The 25,753-nt window shown below is 46.3% G+C and overlaps 1 protein-coding gene across 3 annotated transcripts in view; it reads right to left on the minus strand.

Moving 5' to 3' along the window:
- The window catches only part of LOC131192479 (carnitine O-acetyltransferase-like), a 79,388-nt gene that overhangs the window by 8,854 nt on the left and 44,781 nt on the right, over positions 1–25,753 (minus strand). For all 3 annotated transcript variants that reach the window (XR_009153741.1, XM_058171659.1, XM_058171658.1), the window contains exons 5-11: positions 24,185–24,350; positions 21,678–21,852; positions 12,287–12,465; positions 9,377–9,477; positions 8,422–8,541; positions 5,855–5,977; positions 2,566–2,701 (exon numbers count right to left, since the gene is read on the minus strand). Coding sequence is in view for 2 of the 3 variants with exons in the window: in XM_058171659.1 (XP_058027642.1) it covers positions 2,566–2,701; positions 5,855–5,977; positions 8,422–8,541; positions 9,377–9,477; positions 12,287–12,465; positions 21,678–21,852; positions 24,185–24,350 (1,000 nt within the window). In the remaining variant the exon portion in view is untranslated. The remainder of the gene's footprint in view (positions 1–2,565; positions 2,702–5,854; positions 5,978–8,421; positions 8,542–9,376; positions 9,478–12,286; positions 12,466–21,677; positions 21,853–24,184; positions 24,351–25,753) is intronic.

The following is a 25,753-nucleotide window of genomic DNA, read 5'->3' on the forward strand; positions in this document are numbered from 1 at the left end:
TAAGTCACTTTTTTCAGTCCCATTGTAACTTTGAACGGTCATTAAATGAACTATTGTATGTCGTGGACTACTTGTATGTAGAGAAATCTAAATGTTGACATGGGTAGAGGCAGTCCTTGACTTAAGACTGGTTTAGCGACCATTCAAAGTTAGGAGCGCCAACTCAGTAAGCGCCAACTCAGTAAGCTCAAACAGCCCAAGGAGCTGCTGTTACAGAGGAATTATTGAGTCTGTCATTTGCACCTCTATAACTGTCTGGTTTGGTTCTGCAACCCAACAAGAAAAACACAGACTTCAGAGGATAATTAGAACTGCAGAAAAAACAATGGCTACGAACCTGCCTTCCACTGAGGACCTGTATACTGCACGAATCAAGAAGAGGGCCGTGAAAATATTTGCAGATCCCTCACATCCTGGACATAAACTGTTTCAACGCCTACCATCAAAACGACGCTATAGAGCACTGCACACCAGAACAACTAGACACAGGAACAGTTTTTTCCCGAAGGCCATCACTCTGCTAAACAAATAATTCCCTCAACACTGTCAAACTATTTACTGAATCTGCACTACTATTAATCTTCTCATCGTTCCCATCAACAATCTCTTTCCACTTATGACTGTATGACTGTAACTTTGTTGCTGGTAATCCTTATGATTTATATTATACTGACCATCATTTGTGTTGTAAATGTTGTACCTTGATGAAGATATCTTTTCTTTTATGTACACTGAGAGCAGATGCACCAAGACAAATTCCTTGTGTGTCCAATCACACTTGGCCAATAAAAAATTCTATTCTATTCTATTCTATGATGAGCTTCTCAAGGGCGAGTTACAATCAAAATTCAAAGTTTGGATGGCTGCCACCAACCTACGGTCACATGATCACGTTTTGGGCACTGAACAACCAATCCACATTTACAGTCATTTACAGCATCCCATAATCATGGAACAGTGATTAACAACATTTTTTTTGCTTAAACTGTTGTTTACTTAATAGTTTCCAGCAAAAAACACGGACAATAGATTTGCTTAATGACCTCCGTGTTCACTTAACAACCACTGCATTTGCTTAGTGACCACCACAAAAAGGTTGTAAAAACAGACATGGTCATGTACTGACAACCAGCATGACTTATGGCTCTAATTCTGGGTTCAGTTACGGTCATAAGTCAAGGACTATCTGTATTCTCAATTTCAAGCTGCATGGAAAAGAGATTGTTATAGGTAACAGTAGACTTTGCTGCTTGTTCCAAGACCAAGGCCAGAACAAGGCCAACATTTCTTGAAGAAAAAAAATGTATACAGAAACTAGTGGGATTGGCAGAACCAAATTCCACCCCATATGACTAATCCAGAAATGCCTCATCGTGACATGATGACAAGAACCAACCTAGAACTAAGGAGAAATCTCGTGACAGTTAGAACAATTAATCAGTGGAACGACTTGCCTCCAGAAGTTGTGAATGTTCCAACACTGGAAGTTTTTAAGAAGATGTTGGATAACCATTTGTATGAAATGCTATAGGGTTTTCTGCTCAAGCAGAATAGAATAGAATAGAATTTTTTTATTGGCCAAGTGTGATTGGACACACAAGGAATTTGTCTTGGTGCATATGCTCTGTGTACATAAAAGAAAAGATACATTCATCAAGGTACAACATTTACAACACAATTGATGGTCAATATATCAATATCAATCAATATAAATCATAAGGATTGCCAGCACTCCAAGGTCCCTTCCAACTCTGTTATTCTATTATCATGTGGGAGTTGTGGCTTTTCGAAATCTTGGTACACCTTATACACCGGTGCACTTTATAGTCTGAAAAATATGGTAATCTCCTTATCACAAGACCCATCCTCAGACTCACTGATGACTCAAGCTGACCCATCACAAGACCCTCACTGGACACACCCACACCTGAAGCCCTTCTAAACAGAAGAACCACTGACATCCTCTCAACTCCGTGAAGAGGGCCTCTGTGGCTCAGACTGGTAAGACAGTCTGTTATTAACACAGCTGCTTGCAATTACTGCAGGTTCAAGCCCCACCAGGCCCAAGGTTGACTCAGCCTTCCATCCTTTATAAGGTAGGTAAAATGAGGACCCAGATTGTTGGGGGCAATAAGTTGACTTTGTATATAAATATACAAATAGGATGAAGACTATTGCTAACATAGTGTAAGCCGCCCTGAGTCTTCGGAGAAGGGCGGGATATAAATGCAAATATAAATAAATAAATAAATAAATAAAAAAGATATTACCTAGCCTGGTAACGAAATATTCGGAAGCCCTCGGAGAACGAGCCTTCACCCTCATCCTGTACCCGAGCTACAGATATTCACCACTATTGCAAAACACGTAACTCAATTACTATCAACCTTTTTTTGGAGGGATAATTGAATACTAACCAAGAGAAACAAGTGCGGAGTTCAAGCACTTTCTCTCAGCAAGCCTACTTCAAAGATCCAGGGGAGGGATGGGGGCTTGATGAAGTTGGGTTGTCACCCCAGCCTTAAAAAAAAAAAAAAAAAGACACCAAGGTGGAAAGCTGAATACCTGGCACTTCTCGTCAGCCATTGCCTGGGCGAAGGCCAGCACAGCCGAAGTAGCAGAGCGTATGATTTCTGACCGGCCCTGATGGAAGCGACGAAGCGAGGCTGTCTCTGCAGTGGGACACAATTGCCCGTGTGCTCTAGAAGGGGGGGGGGGAAAGGTCAGTTGTAATACGCACCTTGTGTGTACCGTCGGAACTATGCCTCCTAAGTGAGAAACCCTACGTGTACAAAAGGAGATTCCCCTCCACTTCCCACTGAAAAGGTTCTGTAAGGACTTGCCTCTCCTGTCCCCTCAAGAAAGCAAGAAGTCTTGAAACAGGCAGCATTTCAAAAGGAACTTTTATGGGGAGATAGTGACAGCAAGGAGAAGGGACAGGGGTGAAATCCAGCAGGTTCTGACAGGTTCTGGAGAACTGGTAGCGGAAATTTTGAGCAGTTCAGACAACCGGCAAATGCCACCTCTGGCTGTCCCCAGAGTGGGGTGGGAATGGAGATTTTGCAGTATCCTTCCCCTGCCAAGCCATGCCCACAGAACCATGAGTAAAAAAAAACTGGATTTCACCACTTATATGGGGATCATAGAAAAGGATGGGAACCATTGAACCTGTATAGGTCCTGTTCTGTCCCCCTCACCTCAGTCTGAGCGATGATTTAATTAGCCGGCAACTATCAGCTTCTGGCAGCAAACTAGGGAGCGTATGCCAAGTGTCTCTGTTATCTGTCTTGATGCCGATGAGTCAACCAGGAACAAACAGTACTTCAGCTCTCGTTAAGCAGTTGATTTGCTTGCCATGAAGTGGTATAGCAGCCCTTGCTGCTATTATATCCTGTGGGGTGTGGCTCCATGACTCAGCACTTCCTAGACTGCCCCACCCCTGCTTTTGTTGTTCCCGCCTCTCCTGCCTACGAAACCTAGGGTCCAGCCAGGCCTGATTGCCATCAGCCGGGTCTGGAGGAATGGCCGGGGGGGGGGGGAAGAGTCAGGGGATGGAGGCCTCGTTATCTCTTCCACCTGGCCTGCCTCTGGCTCCTGAAGCTGAGCCAGGGAAGCCGGTGCTCCCAAGTTAAGTCCTGATGGCCCTTCCCCCTCACTTTCCGAGTCACTTTCTGGCGGGGGGCCCAGCTCGGGGGGCACAGACACAACAGGTCCCCATAGATCCCTATCAGGACGCTGCCATTCTGGTAGGAGGGGGCCTGGTGGTATTTTATTATGTTACTTCTGGTCTTTCCTTTACTTTGATGTAGCTTCCTGGGAAACGGGAGGGGAGAGGGATGAGCCTGCGGCCATCTGTTTTGTCTTAGATCTGGAAGGATGAGTAAGCGTCACTGTCAGATCCATATCATGATGCTGCCATTCTTCAAGGGAAGGTGGGGGGGCTGGATATATTATTTAGTTTATTACTTTTTTCCTTATATCCCTCACAGCCTGTACTTTATCCTGGTGTCTAAGCGTCCTGAGATTTTCTCACCTTTCGGGGAGTGTAAGGGGCCATGTGGGTTGAATCACTTCGAAAGCCGGCAGAGGATGACCCTGAGAAAGTTCCCTTATAAGTTCTCAGGATGAGCCCTTACAATGACATCTCCACACCTGCGGATTGGCTGAATTCACATTGGACTGAAGGGAGGGGTTTCTAATTCCTTTATTCTAACTGTATTGCCTGAGGGAATTCAGAGTCTGCTTTTCTTTCATCTTGCTATCACTCAGTTCAATAAAAGGTTCCTTTTGAAATGCTAAAGTTTCAAGAGTATTTACTTTAGTGAAGGGGAAGGAGAGGCTGGACCTTATAGTCACCTTCTCAGCTCAAAGTTCTCACAACAACTTCACACCTGTGGATTGGCTCACCTCAGACTGGACAAGAGGGGAAGGGTTTCTACAACTTTTAACCTAACGGTTTTGAGCGGGAACTTTAGATCCTGCTTAATATCCCTAGGAAATGTCTATGGAGCTTCTCAGTCACCCAGGCCATGGTTGTCCCAAAGGTGCTTTTTTCTTTCAGCCAGAGCTGAAGAAGCTTCTTGGATGAGAAGCGGAACACTTTCAAAGAAAAACCAGAAAGTCCAGTTGCCTCTTGAAAAAAGCACCTTTCGCACATCCTTAGGAAATATTTCATTTTATTTATTTATCTACAAACAGCCCTCGACTTACAACCACAATTCAGCCCAAAATTTCCAATGCTAAGCAAGGCAGTTGTTAAAGTGAGTTGCACCTCATTTTATGGCCCCCTTTGCCACAAGTTGTTAAGCGAATCACTGCAGTCATTAAATGAATCATGTGGTTATGAAGTGAATCTGGCTTCCCCCATTGATCTGACTTGTCCGAAACTTAGCTGGGATGGTTACAAAAGGGGATCCCGTGATCCCGGGACACTGCCACCGTCATAAATATGAACCAATCGCCAAGCATCCAAGCGTTGATCATTTGACCATGGAGATGTTGCGATGGTCGTGAAGTGTGAAAATCGGCCATAAGTCACTTATTTCAGTGCCGTTGTAATTTGGAACATCAGTAAATGATTGGTTGTAAGTCGAGGACTGTATTTAAAAAATTTACACAGCTGCCCATCTTTCAACCAATCAAAAAGTTCACACTGCCTTTAAAAGTAGTCATGAGGTATGGCTCATCACTAAGGGCAGGGCTGGGCTGCTGGGAGTTCAGGAGAACCTCTAGTTAAGATTCTGTGCAGTTCGGAGAACCCCACAAATCCCACTCCTGGCTGGCCCCACCCAACCTGCCCAACCCCTCCCAGGAGTTCCCATGCGGCCCATTTTGGATGCCGGTAAGTGCAGGGCGCGCGTGGAGGTTTGGGGAAGGTGAAAAATATATGTTTATATACTATATAACCTTTCTGTATGATGCTTACATATATTGTTGTGACAAAATGAATGAATAAATAAATAAATAAAAATGGGCCTACTGGAAGTTCGGAAAGGCTGGAAACGGGCCCATTTCCGGCCTCCAGAGTCTGGGGAGGCTGTTTTCGCCCTCGTGGAGGCTCGACTAAAGTCTCTGGTGCCTGGGGAGGGCAAAAACGCCTCCCCCCATGGTGCAGGAGGCCGACTAGGCCACACCCACCATGGCCACGCCCACCCAGGAACCGGGCAGAGAAGCCCTTGCTAAACTTTTTGAAGCCCACCCCTGACTAAGGGACACCCAAAACCACTCTTTAGTCACATCCCTTGAAAATCCATCTGCAGGCACTCTAGATTGGGAACTCCTGTTTCAGATTCTGGATCCTACCCTTGTCCTCCCGCTTCTCCAAGCCATCCTTTGACTTCACCTGCCAGCTCACCTGTAATGCGCCAGCTGCAGCACTACCTGCATGACCGAGTCAGGCCTCAAGTTTTGGCTTTTGAGAAACTCCTTCCCATAGCCGTCATAGGTGAAACAACGGATGTCCAGGTCGCTGATGAGCCTGAGAGAGAAACAGAGAGAGACATAGAGGAGCTCAGGCACATGCAGTGTCAGATGTAGAGTAACAATTCTCTCCTGCAGGCCCTTGATGGGATACTACAGTAGAGGCAAAAATTGTGGAAACTTTTTGGGAAAAGCGTACTTTTGAGGTTTGATGGCTAATAACACCACTTTTTGGGGAGGAGTTTCAAGATAATCATATTCCACTGCTGGAATGGCCTGGGAATAGTCCAGATCTTAACCCAATTGAAAATCTATAGAGCCGACTAAAGAAACTTGTTAGTCAGAAGCGACCCAGCAATAAAATCCAGTTAATAGAAGCAATCCTTCAATCTTGGTTTCACATTATAACAGCTGCAGAACTAAGACTTGGTTCACTCCATGGGAAGATGTTGTAAGGCCGTAATTCATGCTAAAGGTTACCCAACTAAGTATTAACTGACATGGTGACCATTTTTTGTATATCTCATTTTTTCTATGGTGATCATTTTTGTATATCTCGTTTTTTTCTATGTTTCACTTTTCTTCTTTATACTATAACTGCTATTCTAATAGCAAATCCTTCATAGAAGTTATTGCATTACATTCTTTATTAAATTATCTTTCCATTGATATATAATTTTATGGTACTACTCCAAAAAAAGTGGTGTTATTAGCTAGTTTTAGAAAATATTTTTCCCAAGAAGTTTCCACAATTTTGGCCACTACTGTATGGTGTCGTCTCCTGAGGTCCACCCCGCTCCCTGCCCCATAGACATTTTACATTTGTTTGACATTACAGTATTTTAATTAAAAGCAACTATAGAGGGAAGTTTGCACCCACAAAATAAAACATAAAATAAAGAAAACTAAAATTAACCCTTTTGGGAGATAGGGCTACCCTGGACTGCCATCTGTCAGAAATAGTGTAGGGTCTCCTGCTTGGGCGGTGGGGGGGGATTGGACTAGATGACTTACAAGGTCCCTTCCAACTCTGTTAATTTGTCTAGAAAAGATCCAAAGATTATGTTGGGAAAGGCAGAAGAAAAGAGAAGGTGACCAACAAGATCACCTTGAGCCAGCAGTGTGCAGCAGCTGCTAAAAAAGCCAACACAGTTCTGGGCTGCATAAACAGAGGGATAGCATGAAGATCACGTGAAGTGTTAGTGCCACTTTATAATGCCTTGGTAAGGCCACACTTGGAATATTGTATTCAGTTTTGGTCGCCACGATGTAAAAAAGAAGTTGAGACTCTAGAAAGAGTGTAGAGAAGAGCAACAAAGATGATTAGGGGACTGGAGGCTAAAACATATGAAGAATGGTTGCAGGAACTGGGTATGTCCAGTTTAATAAAAAGAAGGACTAGGGGAGACATAATAGCAGTGTTCCAATATCTCAGGGGTTGCCGCAAAGAGGAGGAAGTCGGGCTGTTCTCCAAAGCACCTGAGGGTAGAGCAAGAAGCAATGGGTGGAAACTGATCAAGGAAAGAAGCAAGTTAGAACTAAGGAGAAATTTCCTGACAGTTAGAACAATTAATAAGTGGAATGACTTGCCTGCAGAAGTTGTGAATGCTCCAACACTGGAAATTTTTAAGAAAATGTTGGATAACCATCTGTCTGAGATGGTGTAGGGTTTCCTGCCTGGGCAGGGGGTTGGACTAGAAGGCCTCCAAGGTCCCTTCCCACTCTGTTGTTATTATATTATATTATATTGTATAAGCTGGATGGACTCTGTTGTTAAGAGTGGCAATGGATGCACTATTGGAAGAGCTGAAGGACTTGACTGGGAGCAGTTCATTATGAAAAAAATCCCCATCTATATGATTTTTTTTTTTTAAATTTACATTTATATCCCGCCCTTCTCCGAAGACTCAGGGCGGCTTACAGTGTATAAGGCAATAGTCTCATTCTATTTATATATTTACAAAGTCAACTTATTTTGATAAGATTGATAAGATGACTTAATGATGCATAATCAATCAAGACAAAAAAAAAGTTCCATAGCAAGAAACAAAATAAACCAGGTAATCCTCGATTTACGGGCATAACTGAGCCTAAAATTTCCGTTGCTAGGTGAAACATTTGCTAAGTGAATTTTGCCTGACCTTTCATTGTCCCAATTGTTAAGTGAACCACTACAGTTGCTGTTAGTAACCCGCTTGTTAAGTGAATCTGGTTTCCCCATTGGCTTTGTTTGTCAGAAGTCCCCAAACGTGACCCCGGGACACTGCAACCGTCATAAATATGAGTCAGCTGCCAAGCGTCTGAATTTTGATCACGTGGGGATGCTGCAACGGTCATAAGGGTGAAAATGAGTCACTTTTTTCAGTGGCATTGTAACCTTGAATGGTCACTAAATGAACTGGTATAAGTCGAGGACTACTGGTGTTTTCCACCCCTTCAGTGGGGCTGACAAGGTGTGCTATCGAAACAGGCCACCCCAGAGCACACGCCCTGCTTACTCACACATCCAGGTTCTGCTTTGCACGCTCAAGGTCACGCTTGACTTCTGGAGTGATGGAAAAATAAAGTTTTGGCGGTAACTGCAGAGGGATCATGGGGCTGCGTGTCATGACTGGATCTTTGCTGAGGGAAAAGAAAGGGAGGAAAGACGCATTACATTTAAATTTTTTAACGTTTTTATTTTTAATAATAACTTTTTATATTTTTATAAGCTTTTATATAGGGGCTGCTTTTGCTGATTGTTGCACGTCGCTTCTTGTGAGACAGGCGCCCATATAAATGTGATTAATAGAACTCAAACAAACAGGAGCCTAATTAAAATTTTCCCCAAAAATGCTTTTTTTCAAAAGGCCACTGGGTTTTCTGGATTTTCTTTGAAGACGTTTCGCTTCTTCTAAAGCTGAAGAAGCTTCTGGAATGAGAAGCGAAACGTCTTCAAAAGAAAAACCAGAAAGCCCAGTGGCCTTTTGAAAAAAGCACCTTTGGGACAACCATGACCTGGGTGACTGAGAATCTCCACAAACATTTACCTAATTAAAAGATATTCTGTGTTATAAATCTGTAGAGATTCTCAGTCATCCAGGTCCTGGTTGTCCCAAAGGTGCTTTTTCAGGAGGCAACTGGACTTTCTTGTTTGTTTGTTTTCTTTTGAAGACGTTAAGTCCCGCTGCCTCCTGAAAAAGCACCTTTGGGACTACTCTGTTATATGAAAACAGCCATCCCTCTAGCCAGGTTCATACCATTGAACTAAGCCCTAATATGGTTTATTCATTCTGTCATGCAGTTATGAGAGGAACTTAGCATCCTTTGTCACTGGCTATTGAGTTCATGGCTGCATCTCAAGGACGATGGTCTTCTGAACGCGTTTTTGCAGCACCGTTTCGAAATCTGCTCACGGGAGCCAAGTCAGGCTATTTCTCCTCACAGCTTCATCTTCTGCCCCAATGGGGGACATTACCAATAATCCAGGACGTAGTCGATGACTGTGGCAATCAGTGGCCCCTCAGCGATGGCTTGTTCGTAAAGGACCCCACAGGTGCCATCTTCTCCGATAATGAACTGAAGGCCAGGGGAAAAGAACGAGTGGGAAAAATGGAATAGAAATGGTTTGTTAGGCACCGAACAGATAAAATTAAAAAGCTGGTTTCAGCTAGAGGAGGGGTCCCTAACTGTTGGGCCGTGGCCCATTATTGGTCCGTGGCTGGTTCGGAAGTAGGCCGCACAAGTGGCGGGCTGGCGCAGGCGCAGCTCTACTCGCACAAGTGGTGGGCCCAGTGCACACACACACAGCTCTACTTATGTGAGCGGCGGAACGTCACACGCACACACCGACCCACTGCTTGCACGGGCCAATTCCTCTCCCCACAAAGCCAAGCCACCAAGCCATAACGGTTGGGGACCGCTGAGCTAGTGGATTCTCTCATCTTTTTTTATTTTGGATGATGAAAAAAGCAGAACAAAATAATATGTATTCCCAAATACAATATTAAAATGTATTCCTTACTTGTCACTGGCTGACTGCTTACAAACCCAAGCTACTCTTTGTTAGGTAGCCATATAGCTTTCTTAAATCTTTTTTTTTTAAAAAAAAAACATTAAATAGAGATCAGCACAGTACACAGGCCAAGTCTCATTCTGTTTGTATCAAGAGAAATGGACAAAACTCTAAATGCTTACATTTTGATCTAGGATTTGGCCGGCGGAAGCCGTCTCATCTTTTTTTAAAAAAATAATTCTAAAAATGTTCCAAAACAGTCATGATGTAACTGAAACCTGGAAGTTATTTGAGACGCTTCCTTCTTAAATCTCATGTGAAATGGCGCAATATTGATTATCCTGGCTTAATTACCAAGAACATAGAATAATAGAGTAGGAAGGGACCTCGGAGGTCTTCTAATCCAACCCCCTGCTCAAGCAGGAGACCCTCTATCATTTCAGACAAATGGTTGTCCAGTCTCTTTTTGAAAGCCTCCAGTGATGGAGCACCCACAACTTCTGAAGGCAAGCCGTTCCACTGGGTTAATTGGTATCACTCTTAAGAAGTTTCTCCTTAATTCAAGGTTGCTTCTCTTCTTGGTTAGTTTCCAACCATTGTTTCTTGTTTTGCCTTCTGGTGCTTTAGAAAATAGTTTGACCCCATCATCTTTGTAGGAGCCCCTCAAATATTGGAACAGTGCTATCATGTCCCCCCCTAATTCTTTCCATTAGACTAGACATACCCAATTCCTCTGTTTTTTTTGTACATTTTAGCCTCCAGCCCCCTAATCAGTTTTGCTGCTCTTCTCTGCACGCTTTCCAGAGTCTCAACATCTTTTTTGTCATTGTGGTAACCAGAGTGTGGGTTAGCCTCACTAAGGCTTCGTAGAACTACTAGAACTCCATGGGATCTGGATTCTATCCCACTATTGATGTAGCCTAGGATTGCATTGGCTTTTTTGGCTGCCACCGCACACTGCGGGCTGAGGAATATTTAAGTGATTGTCTACTAAGACTCCAAGATCCTTCTCACAGTTACTGGCATTGAGCCATGTTTCACCTAATCCAGAGGTCTTCAACCTTGGCAGCTTTAAGACTTGTGGACTTCAACTCCCAGAATTCTCCAGCCAGCTATGCTGGCTGGAGAATTCTGGGAGTTGAAGTCCACAGGTCTTAAAGCTGCCAAGGTTGAAAACCTCTGACCTAATCTGTGCTTGTACAGTTGGGTTTTTTTCTTACCTAAGTGTAGAATCACTGGTACAATTCAAATTTTTTTATTACCGGTTCTGTGGTTGGTGGGCATGGTGTGGCTTGGTGGGCATAGCAGGGGAGGATACTGCAAAGTCTCCATTCCCACCCCACTCCTGGGGGAAAGGATGTTGCAAAATCTCCATTCCCATCCCACTCTTGGGGGGAAGGGTATTGCAAAATCTCCATTCCCACCCCACTCCTAGGGGGAAGGATACTGCAAAATCTCTATTCGCACCCCACTCCTGGGGAAGGATATTGCAAAAACTCCATTCCCTTCCCAGTCCTGGGGGAAGGATATTGCAAAATCTCCATTCCAACCCCACTCCAGGGGAAGGATATTGCAAAAACTCCATTCCCATCCCACTCCTGGGGGGAAGGATATTGCAAAATCTCCATTCCCTTCCCAGTCCTGGGGGAAGGATATTGCAAAATCTCCATTCCAACCCCACTCCAGGGGAAGGATATTGCAAAAACTCCATCCCTTCCCAGTCCTGCGGGAAGGATATTGCAGAATCTCCATTCCCACCCCACTCCTAGGGGGAAGGATACTGCAAAATCTCTATTCGCACCCCACTCCTGGGGAAGGATATTGCAAAAACTCCATTCCCTTCCCAGTCCTGGGGGAAGGATATTGCAAAATCTCCATTCCAACCCCACTCCAGGGGAAGGATATTGCAAAAACTCCATTCCCATCCCACTCCTGGGGGGAAGGATATTGCAAAATCTCCATTCCCTTCCCAGTCCTGGGGGAAGGATATTGCAAAATCTCCATTCCAACCCCACTCCAGGGGAAGGATATTGCAAAAACTCCATCCCTTCCCAGTCCTGCGGGAAGGATATTGCAGAATCTCCATTCCCACCCCACTCCTGGGAGGAAGGATATTGCAAAATCTCCATTCCCACCCTACTCTGGGGCCAGCCAGAGATGGTATTTGCCGGTTTTCTGAACTAATCAAAATTTCCGCTATTGGTTCTCCAGAACCTGTCAGAACCTGCTGGATTTCACTCCCGTGTAGAACCGTACTTTTATCTATACCTTTATCTTTTTAACCTTACTTTTATTTATTACTGTACAACCGAGGATCACATGTCTTTATGTTTCCAAACCGAAGCCTAATTAACGTCCTGCTTTGATTCTCACCTGCAGCGTCTTGTCAAACCAGCGATTGCCGCTGTTAGAGTAGCTCCCTCCACCGTGCAACATCTGAGCTGCTAAACGGCTTTGGACGTGAGCATCAGACACCTTCAGGATAGGGGCATCCAGACAGACGGTGAAGAGGCTACGTTGGATCGTGAGAGCCGATTCCTGATTCAGCTTGTCTGGAACAAGAAATGCCAGATTTAATTCCCAACTTGGTTGTGTTGTAGCACAGGACAGAGCTCAAACTCATTCTCTGGAGGGGGAAAGGGGGTTCAGAAAAGGGGGCGCAACCTTAAGATTTTTTAACCTGACTTCATGCTGCTGATCCAGTTCTATGGAGGAATTATTGAGTCTGTCATCTGCACCTCTAGAACTGTCTAATTTGGTTCTGCAACCCAACAAGACAGACACAGACTTCAGAGGATAATTAGAACTGCAGAAAAAACAATTGCTACCAACCTGCCTTCCACTGAGGACCCGTATACTGCACAAGTCAAAAAGAGGGCTGTGAAAATATTTACAGACCCCTCACATCCTGGACATAAACTGTTTCAACTCCTACCCTCAAAACGATGCTATAGAGCACTGCACACCAGAACAACTAGACACAAGAACAGTTTCTTCCCGAATGCCATCACTCTGCTAAACAAATAATTCCCTTAATGCTGTCAAACTATTTACTAAGTCTGCACTACTATTAATCTTCTCATCGTTCCCATCACCCATCTCTTTCCACTTATGACTGTATGACTGTAACTTTGTTGCTTGTATCCTCACGATCTATATTGATATTGTTCCCTGATTGCTTATTTGTACCCTATGACTATCATTAAGTGTTGTATCATTAAGTGTTAAGTGCCTCTGGTGGTGCAACAGGCTAATGCAGCCTATTATTAACAGCAACTGCTTGCAATATTGCAGGTTCAAGTCCCACCAGGTCCAAGGTTGACTCAGCCTTCCATCCTTTATAAGGTAGGTAAAATGAGGACCCAGATTGTTGGGGGGCAATAAGTTGACTTTGTATATAGTATACAAATGGATGAAGACTATTGCTTGACATAGTGTAAGCCGCCCTGAGTCTTCGGAGAAGGGCGGGATATAAATGCAAAAAAAAAAAAAATTTGTACCCTATGACTATCATTTACAGTAAGTGTTGTACCTTGATGAAGGTATCTTTTCTTTTATGTACACTAAGAGCATATGCACCAAGACAAATTCCTTGTGACACACTTGGCCAATAAAAATCACACTTTTTTTAAAATTTGCATTTATACCCCGCCCTTCTCCGAAGACTCAGGGCGGCTTACACTATGTTAAGCAATAGTCTTCATCCATTTGTATATTATATACAAAGTCAACTTATTGCCCCCAACAATCTGGGTCCTCATTTTACCTACCTTATAAAGGATGGAAGGCTGAGTCAACCTTGGGCCTGGTGGGATTTGAACCTGCAGTAATTGCAGGCAGCTGTGTTAATAACAGACTGTCTTAGCAGTCTGAGCCACCAGAGGCCCTTAAAAAATTAAAATTAAAAAATTAAAGGCCAATAAAAAATTCTATTCTATTCTATTCTATTCTATTCCTTTTTTCATTTACATACAATTAAAATTAAACTAAACTGAACATATATTTAATATGACTATACTGTACCCTCCCATCAAATGTTTAATCCTGATTGGCTGGTCTGAAGATGTATATGAACCACGTCTGACGTGCAAACAGACTGCAGAGCTGAGGTGGCGCAGTGGTTAACAGTGCAGTACTTCAGTTGACTGCTAGCTGTAGTTCAGCAGTTCAAATCTCACCAGGCTCAAGGTTGACTCAGCCTTCCATCCTTCAGAGGTCAGCAAAATGAGAACCCAGATTGTTGGGAACAATATGTTGACTCTGTAAACCGCTTAGAGAGGGCTGTAAAAGCACTATAAAGCGGTACATAAGTCTAAGTGCTATTGCTATGGCTACAGCGGAAATAAAGAAGTTCATTGAGGAAAAAATGCAAGTACCACAGTGGCCCTGTCATGCCCAATCAGTAGAGAGCGGTGTGAAACAGATCACAGAGGCAACAAGCAGAGTGTATACGCATGAGAAACGTGAGGGCTATATCAGAAGCCAAGAAGCAAGTTGGCGGCTGATGTCGAATCAAAACAAGACTTGACGAAACTCGCTTAAACATTTTTGTAACTCAGATCATTGCGTCCCAAGCGCCTGATGGACCCGGAGAGGTTCCTGACGGAGCTTGGGCCATTTCCTGAGGATCTAGCCCACGGCTTGGCTGAAGAACTGGTCGCCGCCTGGGAAAGGGGCTTTGGACCGCGTCGTGCCTTTGCAGCCTCTGACCCGGCGCCGATCTCGACTGGTTCCTTGGTATTCTGAGGAGCTGAGAGAGATGAAGCGCCGGAAAAGATGCCTAGAGAGTGGATGGAGGGCCAGCCGTTCTGAATCCAACCGAACACTAGTAAGGTCTTATATTCAGACCTATCTAATGGCGATAAGAACAGCAAAACGTAAGTATTTTTCCGCTCTTATTGCATTGGCAGATAACCACCAAGCCGCCCTGTTTAGGGTGACCTGCTCCCTCCTTCATCAGGGAGTTCGGGAGGACCCCTTGCAAGGGTGTGCTGAGGATTTTGGACAATATCTGCACGATAAAATCGCTCAGATCCGGGATGGTTTGGACTCAGTGCGTAGACTCGGACGGGATGATGGAGGTAGATCTTGAGGATACTATCTGGGAAGAGTTCAATACTGTGGTTCCCGAGGACATGGACAGGATACTGGGGAGACTGAATGCGACCACATGTTCATTGGACCCGTGTCCCTCCTGGCAGGTACCGGCCACACAGGAGGTTACACGAGGCTGGCTTCAGGGAATTGTCAACGCTTCTTTGATGGAAGGTGTCTTCCCTACCGCCTTGAAAGAGGCAGTGGTGAGGCCCCTCCTCAAGAAGCCCTCCCTGGATCCAGCTGTTTTAGCGAACTATCGTCCTGTCTCCAACCTTCGTTTTGTGGCGAAGGTTGTTGAGAGTGTGGTGGCACAACAGCTCCCCCAGTACCTGGATGAAACTGTCTATCTTGACCCGTTCCAGTCCGGCTTCCGGCCTGGGTACAGCACGGAGACGGCTTTGGTCGCATTGGTAGATGATCTCTGGAGGGCTCGGGACAGGGGTTGTTCCTCTGCTCTGGTCCTATTAGATCTTTCAGCTGCTTTTGATACCATCGACCATGGTATCATGCTGCGATGGCTGGAGGGTTTAGGAGTGGGGGGCACCGTTTTTCGGTGGTTCTCCTCCTATCTCTCTGACCAGTCTCAGATGGTGTTGGCAAGAGGGCAGAGATCGGCCGCGAGGCACCTCATGTGTGGGGTGCCACAGGGGTCGGTTCTCTCGCCTCTTCTGTTCAACATCTACATGAAGCCGCTAGGTGAGATCATTCGTGGTTTTGGGGTGCAATGCCATCTATATGCTGATGATACTCAGCTGTATATTTCCACCCCTAACCACCCCAACGAAGCCGTTGAAGTGATGTCCCGGTGTCTGGAGGCCGTGCGGGTCTGGATGGGGAAGAACAGGCTTCGACTCAACCCTTCCAAGACTGAGTGGCTGTGGATACCGGCATCCCGGTACAGCCAGCTGACTCCATCGCTGACTGTTGGGGGTGAGTCATTGGCCCCTATGGAGAGGGTCTGCAACTTAGGCGTTCTCCTGGATGTACGGCTGGCTTTAGAAGAGCATATGACGGCCGTCGCCAGGGGAGCTTTTTATCAGGTTCGCCTGATACACCAGTTGCGTCCCTTCCTTTACCGGGATTCCCTATGCACGGTCACTCACGCCCTCGTCACTTCCCGCCTGGACTACTGTAACGCTCTCTACATGGGGCTCCCCTTGAAGGGCATACGGAGGCTCCAACTGGTCCAGAATGCGGCTGCGTGGGTAATAGAGGGAGCAACTCGAGGCTCCCATGTAACACCTCTCCTGCGCAGGCTGCACTGGCTTCCGGTGGTCTTCCGAGTGCAATTCAAGGTGTTGCCACCTTTAAAGCGCTCCATGGCATACGACCGGGTTATTTACAAGACCGCCTGCTGCCACCAATAGCCTCCCATTGACCTGTGCGCTCCCACAGGGAGGGTCTCCTCAGGATGCCGTCAGTCAAACAATGTCGACTGGCGACCCCCAGGGGGAGGGCCTTCTCTGTGAGGGCGCCTGCCCTCTGGAATGAGCTGCCTCCAGGGATTCGTCAACTCCCTGACCTCCGGACCTTCAGACGCGAGCTAAAGACCTTTCTGTTTTATCGTGCAGGGCTGGCTTAATTTAATTTTAACATGGGTTTTATCATGGTTCTATTATAGTTTTAAATTTTGTTTCGGCTGAATTGAATTAGATTTTTAAAATGTTCTTAATTTTTATGTAATCTGTTTTTATCTGGCTGTAAACCGCCCTGAGTCCTTTGGGAGAAGGGCGGTATATAAATTAAATAAATAAATAAATAAATAGCTTTCTGATGTTAGTTTATGGATTGCACGGATTATTCTTTTTCACTTAGCTAGGTAAGATTCATGCAGAAAAAAAAACTTTAATTTTTCTAGCACAAGGAGTTACCAGAGACTTGTGTGGGGTGTTATGATCAGACGTGGATTTACTAAGCTAAACGTCGTACAATTGCAAAAAATAACAGCAGGTTTGAATTCTTGGTGTAAAAACACATCGTTTTAGAACCCCTCACTGAAAACAAATTGCAAAAATTGATTTTTCACCCTATTAAATGACATGCCCTACAGGCGGAGGACAGTGCATCTGTCATAAATACATGCCAGTTGCCAAGCATACTAATTTTGATCACGTGGTGCTCCCCCCTTGAGCTGGGATTCTTAAAACAGTCAGCAACTGCCGTTCTAATGGGGAACTGGGGGGTTCTGGAAGTTGACGTCCACACATCCTAAAGTTGCCAAGAGTGAGAAAAACTGATTTGGAGGGTTAGAGGAGGTGCTTAAATGCAACCCTTAATGCAGGGGTGTGAAACTCAAGGCCCCCGGGCTGGATCCGGCCCGCAAGATGCTTAGCTCTGGTCCGCGGGGCCGGCCTGGAAATATCAAAGAACTGGCTTGCGGTCCCTCTGCTGGCCAAAACAGGCAATGGGGGCCCACATGCATCCCCCCTGCAGCCCGTTTTCGGCTGGCAGAGTGCTGCAGGAGGCCATGGATGTTGAAAACGGGCCACCCGGGCGCTCCCTTGTGGCCCATTTTCAACTGGAAGAGTGCTGCAGGAAGACTGGCTTGGACTGGATTACAATTATGTGGCCTCAAGTAAGCGCCTGATCTGGATTGAAAACAAGCAAAATCCTATGTTAATACTACAGTTTGATGCCAGATTTTACATACCGTGGGTCCATTTAATCTACAATCAATGATCTATTCATTATTCTATATTCTGTATTCTGTTCTGTATCTATAATTGACAGCCTATTTATTATCCTGGAAATTTACCTCTGCTGTTAGATCTTGTATTATCCTGTTCTTTATGCTATTGTATTTTTATTAGTAGTTGAATAATAAAAATACAATAGTATAAATAGCTTTTCTGCTTGGAAAAGCAATTTACTATTAAACAATGGAGTATAAATTTAGAAATAAAAAGTTTAGTGGAATATGAAGAATAAGTAATACATGTTTTGCCAGTAATATCTGGTGGAAGAGATAGGAAAATGGCTATAGTAAAGAACTGTGGAAAGAACGTCAAACGGCCACCATGGCCACACCCACATGGCCACACCCAACTCCAGCCACCACCACCACCACCCCGACCCTCCGAGGTCAAACACATCCCTGATGAGGCCCTCAATGAAATCGAGTTTTGACACCCCTGTCTTAATGTGTTTAAAAGAAACCATTTGTTACATCTGGATCCAGTCACTGGGGAATGGCAAGAAAGTAAAATGAGGAGCAGTTTGACAGTTGACCTTGAAAGGCAGGGCTCCCCTTCACTCAAAATGGAGAATGAACAGTCATCTAACATGGATCCTTTAATCTGGATTCCTGCATGGAGCGGAGGCTTCATAATCGAAGGCCCCATATCTTCTACCTCCCAAAACCTCCCAAAACCTGGCTTCCCATTGTTGTGGTCCGCCAGCAGCCTGCGGAGCTGGCAATGGAGTTGGACAGAGATGAGGCTGAGGTAAGACCAGGGCCATCAGGGAATGAGGTGCGGACTCCAGAGCCTCCAGAGACTGATAGTAGTGAGGCAGAGGAACAGGAGGAGCCTGTACCTAATGCACGCATGAGAAGAGCTGCCAGAAGGCAAGAGCAGCTCAAGCAGAGAGGACGACTCAGGAGTAGGGCCAAGAGATGATTGGCCCCTCCCATAAGGCTTAAAACAGATCAGCACCTGCGTTTGGGCTTTTCCGGAAAACAACGTTGGTAGCTTCGCATTCGTCTACATCGAATTCGTCTACATCGGGGTGGCGGTTGTTATTAAGGAAGATCTAGAGCCGAGGGAGGCCACTGTTCCTCAGATTGCCGGCTGTGAATCCCTCTATGTGCGGTGGGGTCATAGGAATCAGTTGGGCTTGTTGATCGCATACCTGGCTCCTTGCTGCGTGACCACAGCCCTGCCTGAGCTGTTGGAGGTACTTGCCCCTGTGGCGGTTGAGACCCCCAGACTTATAGTTCAACCTTCCATCAGCCGGCTTGTTATCGACGGCAGCTCGGGAGTTCCAGGCTTCCATGACGGCCTTGGACTTGATTCGAGTAAATGATGGCCCTACGCACATGGGGGGAGGCACGCTGGATCTGATTTATATCTCTGGACAGTGGTTAAATGATCTGGAATTAGATGATTTAGTAACAGAACCAATGTCATGGTCCGATCATTTTCTCCTTCGCCTAGACTTCCGAACCGCCACTCACCATCGCAGGGAGACGGAACCTATACGTTGGTTCCGTCCCAGGCGCCTGATGGACCCCGAGAGGTTCCTGACGGAGCTTGGGCCATTCCCTGAGGATCTGGCCCACGGCACGACTGAGGAACTAGTCGTGGCCTGGGAACAGGCCACGGCTGGGGCCTTGGACCGTGTCGCGCCTTTGCGGCCTCTGACCCGGCGCAGATCTCGTCTGGCCCCTTGGTTCTCCGAGGGGCTGAGGGAGATGAAACGCTGGAGAAGACGCCTAGAGAGCACCTGGAGGTCCAGTCGTTCCGAAGCTGATCGGACACTAGTTAGGTCCTATTCTAGGACCTACCTAGTGGCAATAAGGGAGGCGAGGCGTTCTTACGCCTCCACCCTCATTGCGTCGGCAGATAACCGTCTGGCTGCCCTGTTTCGGGTGACCCGCTCCCTCCTTCATCAGGAGGTGCGGGATGACCCTTTGCAGGGACGAGCCGAGGAGTTTAGTGGTTATCTATACGATAAAATCGCTCAGCTCCGGGACGGTCTGGACCGAAATTGGGATGATCCAAGTGAGGGAGAGGAGACACGTCTTGTTGAGCCGGTTTGGGATGAGTTTGACCCTGTGGCTCCCGAGGACGTGGACAGGTTGTTGGGGAGGCTTCACGCCACGACATGTTTACTGGACCCGTGTCCTTCCTGGCTGGTACTGGCCACTCAGGAGGTGACACGAGGCTGGCTCCAGAGGATTATCAACGCTTCTCTGTTGGAAGGGGTTTTCCCTGCTGCCTTGAAAGAGGCGGTGGTGAGACCCCTCCTCAAGAAGCCCTCCCTGGACCCAGCTATTTTGGGTAATTATCGTCCAGTCTCCAACCTTCGCTTCGTTGCGAAGGTTGTAGAGAGTGCTGTGGCGCGACAGCTACCCCAATACCTGGATGAAGCCATCTATCTAGACCCGTTCCAGTCTGGCTTTCGACCCGGATACAGCACGGAGACAGCTTTGGTCGCATTGGTGGATGATCTCTGGCGGGCCAGGGACAGGGGTTACTCCTCTGCCCTGGTCCTATTAGACCTCTCAGCGGCTTTTGATCCCATCGACCATGGTATCTTGATGCGCCGGTTGGGGGGATTGGGAGTGGGAGGCACCGTGTATCGGTGGTTCTCCTCCTATCTCTCCGATCGGTCGCAGACGGTGTTGACAGGGGGGCAGAGGTCGGCCGCGAGGTGCCTCACTTGTGGGGTGCCGCAGGGGTCGATTCTCTCGCCCCTTCTGTTCAACATCTATATGAAGCCGTTGGGTGAGATCATCAGTGGCTTCGGGGTGAGATACCAGCTGTACGCTGATGACACCCAGCTGTACTTCTCCACCCCGGGCCACCCCAATGAAGTTGTTGAAGTGCTGTCCCGGTGTTTGGAAGCCGTACGGGTCTGGATGGGGAGAAACAGGCTCAAGCTTAATCCCTCCAAGACGGAGTGGCTGTGGATGCCGGCACCCCGATTCAGTCAGCTGCAGCCGCGGCTGACTGTTGGAGGCGAGTTATTGGCCCCAAAGGATAGGGTGCGCAACTTAGGTGTCCTCCTGGATGAACGGCTGTCATTTGAAGATCATTTGACGGCCGTCTCCAGGGGGGCCTTCCACCAGGTTTGCCTGGTTCGGCAGTTGCGCCCCTTCCTTGATCGGGATGCCTTGTGCACAGTCACTCATGCGCTCGTTACCTCTCGCGTGGATTATTGTAATGCTCTCTACATGGGGCTCCCCATGTGCACAAGGTGCACTCGGAGGCTTCAGTTGGTCCAGAATGCAGCTGCGCGGGTGATAGAGGGAGCTACACGTAGCTCCCATGTAACACCGCTCCTGCGCAGACGGCACTGGCTACCTGTGGCCTTTCGGGTGCACTTTAAGGTTTTGGTTACGACCTTTAAAGCGCTCCATGGCTTAGGGCCTGGGTACTTACGGGACCGCCTGCTGTTACCGCATGCCTCCCACCGACCCGTACGCTCTCACAGAGAGGGACTTCTCAGGGTGCCGTCCGCCAAGCAATGTCGGCTGGCGGCCCCCAGGGGAAGGTCCTTCTCTGTGGGGGCTCCCACACTCTGGAACGAGCTTCCCCCGGGTTTACGCCAAATACCTGACCTTCGGACCTTCCGTCGCGAACTGAAGACACATCTTTTCATTCGCGCGGGGCTGGCTTAAATTTTATCGATTTTAAATTTTCTATTAATAATTTTAAATGGGGTTTTAGTTTATTCTATATTTTAAACTTTTTAGGCTAATTATGAAATAAGTTTTTTAATTTGCATTTTAAATTGTACATTGTATTGCCTGTTTTTATTTTGCCTGTACACCGCCCTGAGTCCTTCGGGAGAAGGGCAGTACAAAAATCAAAATAATAAATAAATAAATAAATAAACTACGCTGGGAATGAAGTAATTCTCAAGTGTTCGAATAAAGTTTGTCTGTTTTTTCACTGACTGAGTTTCCTACTACCTACTTGGGCCTGGGTCACAACACCCATACCTTTCATGAGACTAGTGAAGGCTTCTCCCCAGGTATGTCGGTGGTCACTGGTGAGGATTCCCAAGGGCTCTTTATTCAACTTCCAAGAAAAGGAGCGGATTTTTAGGAGCTGCAGGTAGAGCTGGTCAATGGTCAGGGGTGTCCCATCACTGTTGTATACTTCAAGCTGGAAGAACTGAGAAAGGAACAAAGAATGACAATGAGGGTGCTTATCTCAAGAGGGTAGAGGGTTTGCTGGTGTTTTTCTTAAGCAACCTTGTTTTAAATGGAAAAACTCAGAGAGATTGTCGATTTCAGAAAAGGCAGGCACAGCCACACACCTTTGTGTATTAATGATTCACCTGTGGAGATGGTTAGCAGCATCCAATTTCTGGATGTGCAGCTAACAAGTAGGCTGACTTGGTAACCCAACAGCAAGACACTGATGAAGCGGGCACAGCAGCGCCTGCATTTTTTGTGTCGCCTGAGAAATGTTCATCTTCCTTACCCTGTCCTTACCACTTTCTATAGAGGGACGATCATCCTGTCCTATTGCATTACGATCTGGTTTGGAAGCATTACTGCTTCAGACAGGAAGGCGGTGCAGAGAGTGGTGAGGACAGCAGAAAAGATTATTATTAGCTCACTGCTATCCAGGACATAGCAGATAAGCGATGCTTGAGCAGGGTCTGCAGGGTTGTCTGGGATGCTTCATGTCCTCTTTACAACCTGTTTTCCTTGTTAACCTTCTGGGACGAGGCTTCGTGGTATCCGAAGCAGAACATCCAGATTCAGTCACAGTTTTGTTCCATACAGTATCAACCTTGTGAACTCTCAACTTTCCTTTCTCCGCTATTTATTCAAGATGGACAGTGATCATTATTTATATGTATTTGTTAGGGTGTAGGTATATACATATGTATGTATATAGCATGTTTCTATGAGTATTATGTATGTGTACACTTTTGAGAGCAGGCAACAGAATTTCATTTTTAATGTGTGCCAATGTGTCCACACACAAAAATGACAATAAACGTTATCTTTAGCAGAGAAGTGAGGGGTGCCCCATCACACCAAGGAGCTGTTCACTTCTAGTTTCATTGAGAAAATCCCCAAATGTTTTGGGGTTCACCCCCTTCCAAGGACTCTAAGAACCTGGAACAACCCTCTGTCATCCAAAGGCCCTGAGTACTGCTATATAGTAGTCCTTGAGTTACGGCAATTCATTTAACAACTGGGAAAAAAACTTGCGTTTATAACTGTTGCATCATTCCTGCAATCATATAATTACAATTTGGGTGCTTGGCAACTGTTGTACATTTATGATGGTCACAATGTCCTAGGTGATAGTCATTTGCAATTTTCCCAGCTGGCTTCCAACAAGCAATATCAATGGGGAAGCAGGCAGTGAAGGTCATAAGTCGCGGTCACCTGGTGTCTCAGTTAACAGCCACGGTAAACAGGTCATAAAGTTAGGTGCTGTCATGTGATACCTCACTTAATGATTGCATCACTTAATGAATTTTCCAATCTATATTGCAGCTGTTAAATCCAGAATTACCTGTATCCTTCCTCTAAGGCAAGGGTCTCCAAACTTGGCAACTATAAGACTTGTGGACCAACTCCCAGAGTTTTTTTTATTTATTTATTTACATTTATATCCCGCCCTTCTCCAAAGACTCAGGGCGGCTTACAGTGTATAAGGCAATAGTCTCATTCTATTTGTATATTTACAAAGTCAACTTATTGCCCCCCCAACAATCTGGGTCCTCATTTTACCTACCTTACAAAGGATGGAAGGCTGAGTCAACCTCGGGCCGGGCTTGAACCTGCAGTAATTGCAGGCTACTGTGTTCTAATAACAGGCTACTAACAGCCTGAGCTATTACGGTTCCCCAGCCACCATGGGAATTCTGGGAACTGAAGTCCAGCCCATATTTTAAAACTTGTGGACTTCAACTCCCAGAGTTCCCCAGCCAGCATGTCTGGCTGGGGAATTCTGGGAATTGAAGTCCACATGTCTTAAAGTTGCCAAGGTTGGAGACCCTTAGTCTGTCACTTACCATAGCGGTTTCTGAAAGGAGAGGGGGGCCTCACAGGAGCTTCACATTCCTGGACCTTAGCACACTGCCTCCAATCCTATAACCATGATATACTGTACCTTATTGATGCATTAGATTTATATACCCCTATTCATTTGGGAGCGTAAGAGGGCATCCAAACTGCACTCCATGTTATCCAAAAACAATTCTATGGGGTACAGTGGATTAAGAGGATTAGGCTGCCACATGACTGATCCAAAGTAATCCAGGGGATTTCCGTGGTTGAAGGGAGACTAGAATCTGCATGTCTCCAATTACGTGTCAACACCTGAACTAGAACATTACACTTTTAAAATATTAAAATAATATTTTATCTCTTTTTCTTATGTAGTAGCAAAGAAATATGGGTGTTATATTCAGGTCCCCCAAGAATTGCTCCCTACAGATCCAGGGACCAATGGTTGGACCAACATGAAGGTATTTTACCTGGAAGTTGCGAACAACGGTAATATAACTTGGGGGTTTCCGTCCAGGTGGAGGCAGTAAAATAGAGTCACGTTTTCGTCCAGGGAGTCGGCAAGATGCAAAGAGGCGAGAATAGCAGTCCATGCTGAGAGGGTGACCATGGGAATACTCAACTAGCAGGGTCTGGCTGCCAGGGTGGATGGAAAGAAAAAGGTAATAATTCAGCTTTCTCTCTCAATGTCAGTCCACAAAAAAGCCGTGGGCATACCTGCATATGAATTTCTGACAGTCCTTTGCCCCACTTTTCATCCAGAAGCTGAAGGCAGGCCTTAGAATTCAATCCCACCCCCCCTTTGAACTAGGCTGGCTAGGAAGGATGGAGTGGCCCGAAGTCCATATAAAGGACAGGGGGGCAGAGATCGACTCCAAGGTGCCTCATGTGTGGGGTGCCGCAGGGGTCGATTCTCTCACCCCTCCTGTTCAACATCTATATGAAGCCGCTGGGTGAGATCATCAGTGGCTTTGGGGTGAGATACCAACTGTACGCTGATGATACCCAGCTGTACTTTTCCACCCCGGGCCACCCCAGTGAAGCTGTCGAAGTGCTATCCCGGTGTCTGAAAGCCGTACGGGTCTGGATGGGGAGGAACAGGCTCAAACTTAATCCCTCCAAGACGGAGTGGCTGTGGATGCCGGCACCTCGGTACAGTCAGCTGCAGATGCGGCTGTCTGTCGGGGGTGAATCATTGGCCCCGATGGAGAAGGTACGCAACTTGGGCGTGCTCCTGGATGGTCGGTTGTCCTTTGAAGACCATTTGGCGACCGTCTCCAGGAGAGCATTTTATCAGGTTCGCCTGATCCGCCAGTTGCGTCCCTTCCTGGACCGGGATGCCTTATGCACAGTCACTCATGCTCTCGTTACCTCTCGCCTGGACTACTGCAATGCTCTCTACATGGGGCTCCCCTTGAAGTATGGATATATCATTGGTTCAGGTTTTCTTAGGCCTCACAGCCGGGAGAACTTGACTTGACCATTTTCGGTGCTACATGACAGACATGATTTATAGTACCCATAGTTTTGATTTCCCTGAGTTAGGTTTCTATTCCGCTGAACTTTCCCTGATTTCCCTGAGTTAGGTTTCTATTCCGCTGAACTTTCCCTGCTTTCCCTGAGTTAGGTTTCTATTCAGGTAAAATGTATGATTTCCCGAAAACCATGTGGTATTTTGCTAATACGTATACTCTAAACGCTCGCTGATTGGTATTGTTAACTTTCTATATGCTAATTCCCTCCTTGCTGTAGTTACCCCTCCCTGCTAAAACTGCATAATAAAAGAGACTGTTGCGATCTAAGGGGAAGCTTTTTAACAACCCCTTTCTTCGTGCTCTCTCATCTTGAAAAACTTCTGGTGTGGTGTCTTTTATTCGGCTTCTTTCGTCCTTGCGAGGACCTCCTAAATTGTCTCAGCGAGGGCTGAGACTCGTTCCCGGTCAGGGAACCCAGGACAACATCAACAGGGAACCTAGGACAACAAATACGTGTTGCAGACCAACAGCAACATTGAAGAGCACCCGGAGACTTCAGCTAGT

This window comes from Ahaetulla prasina, chromosome 2, assembly GCF_028640845.1.
Source record: "Ahaetulla prasina isolate Xishuangbanna chromosome 2, ASM2864084v1, whole genome shotgun sequence".
Classification (NCBI taxonomy): Eukaryota; Metazoa; Chordata; class Lepidosauria; order Squamata; family Colubridae; genus Ahaetulla; species Ahaetulla prasina.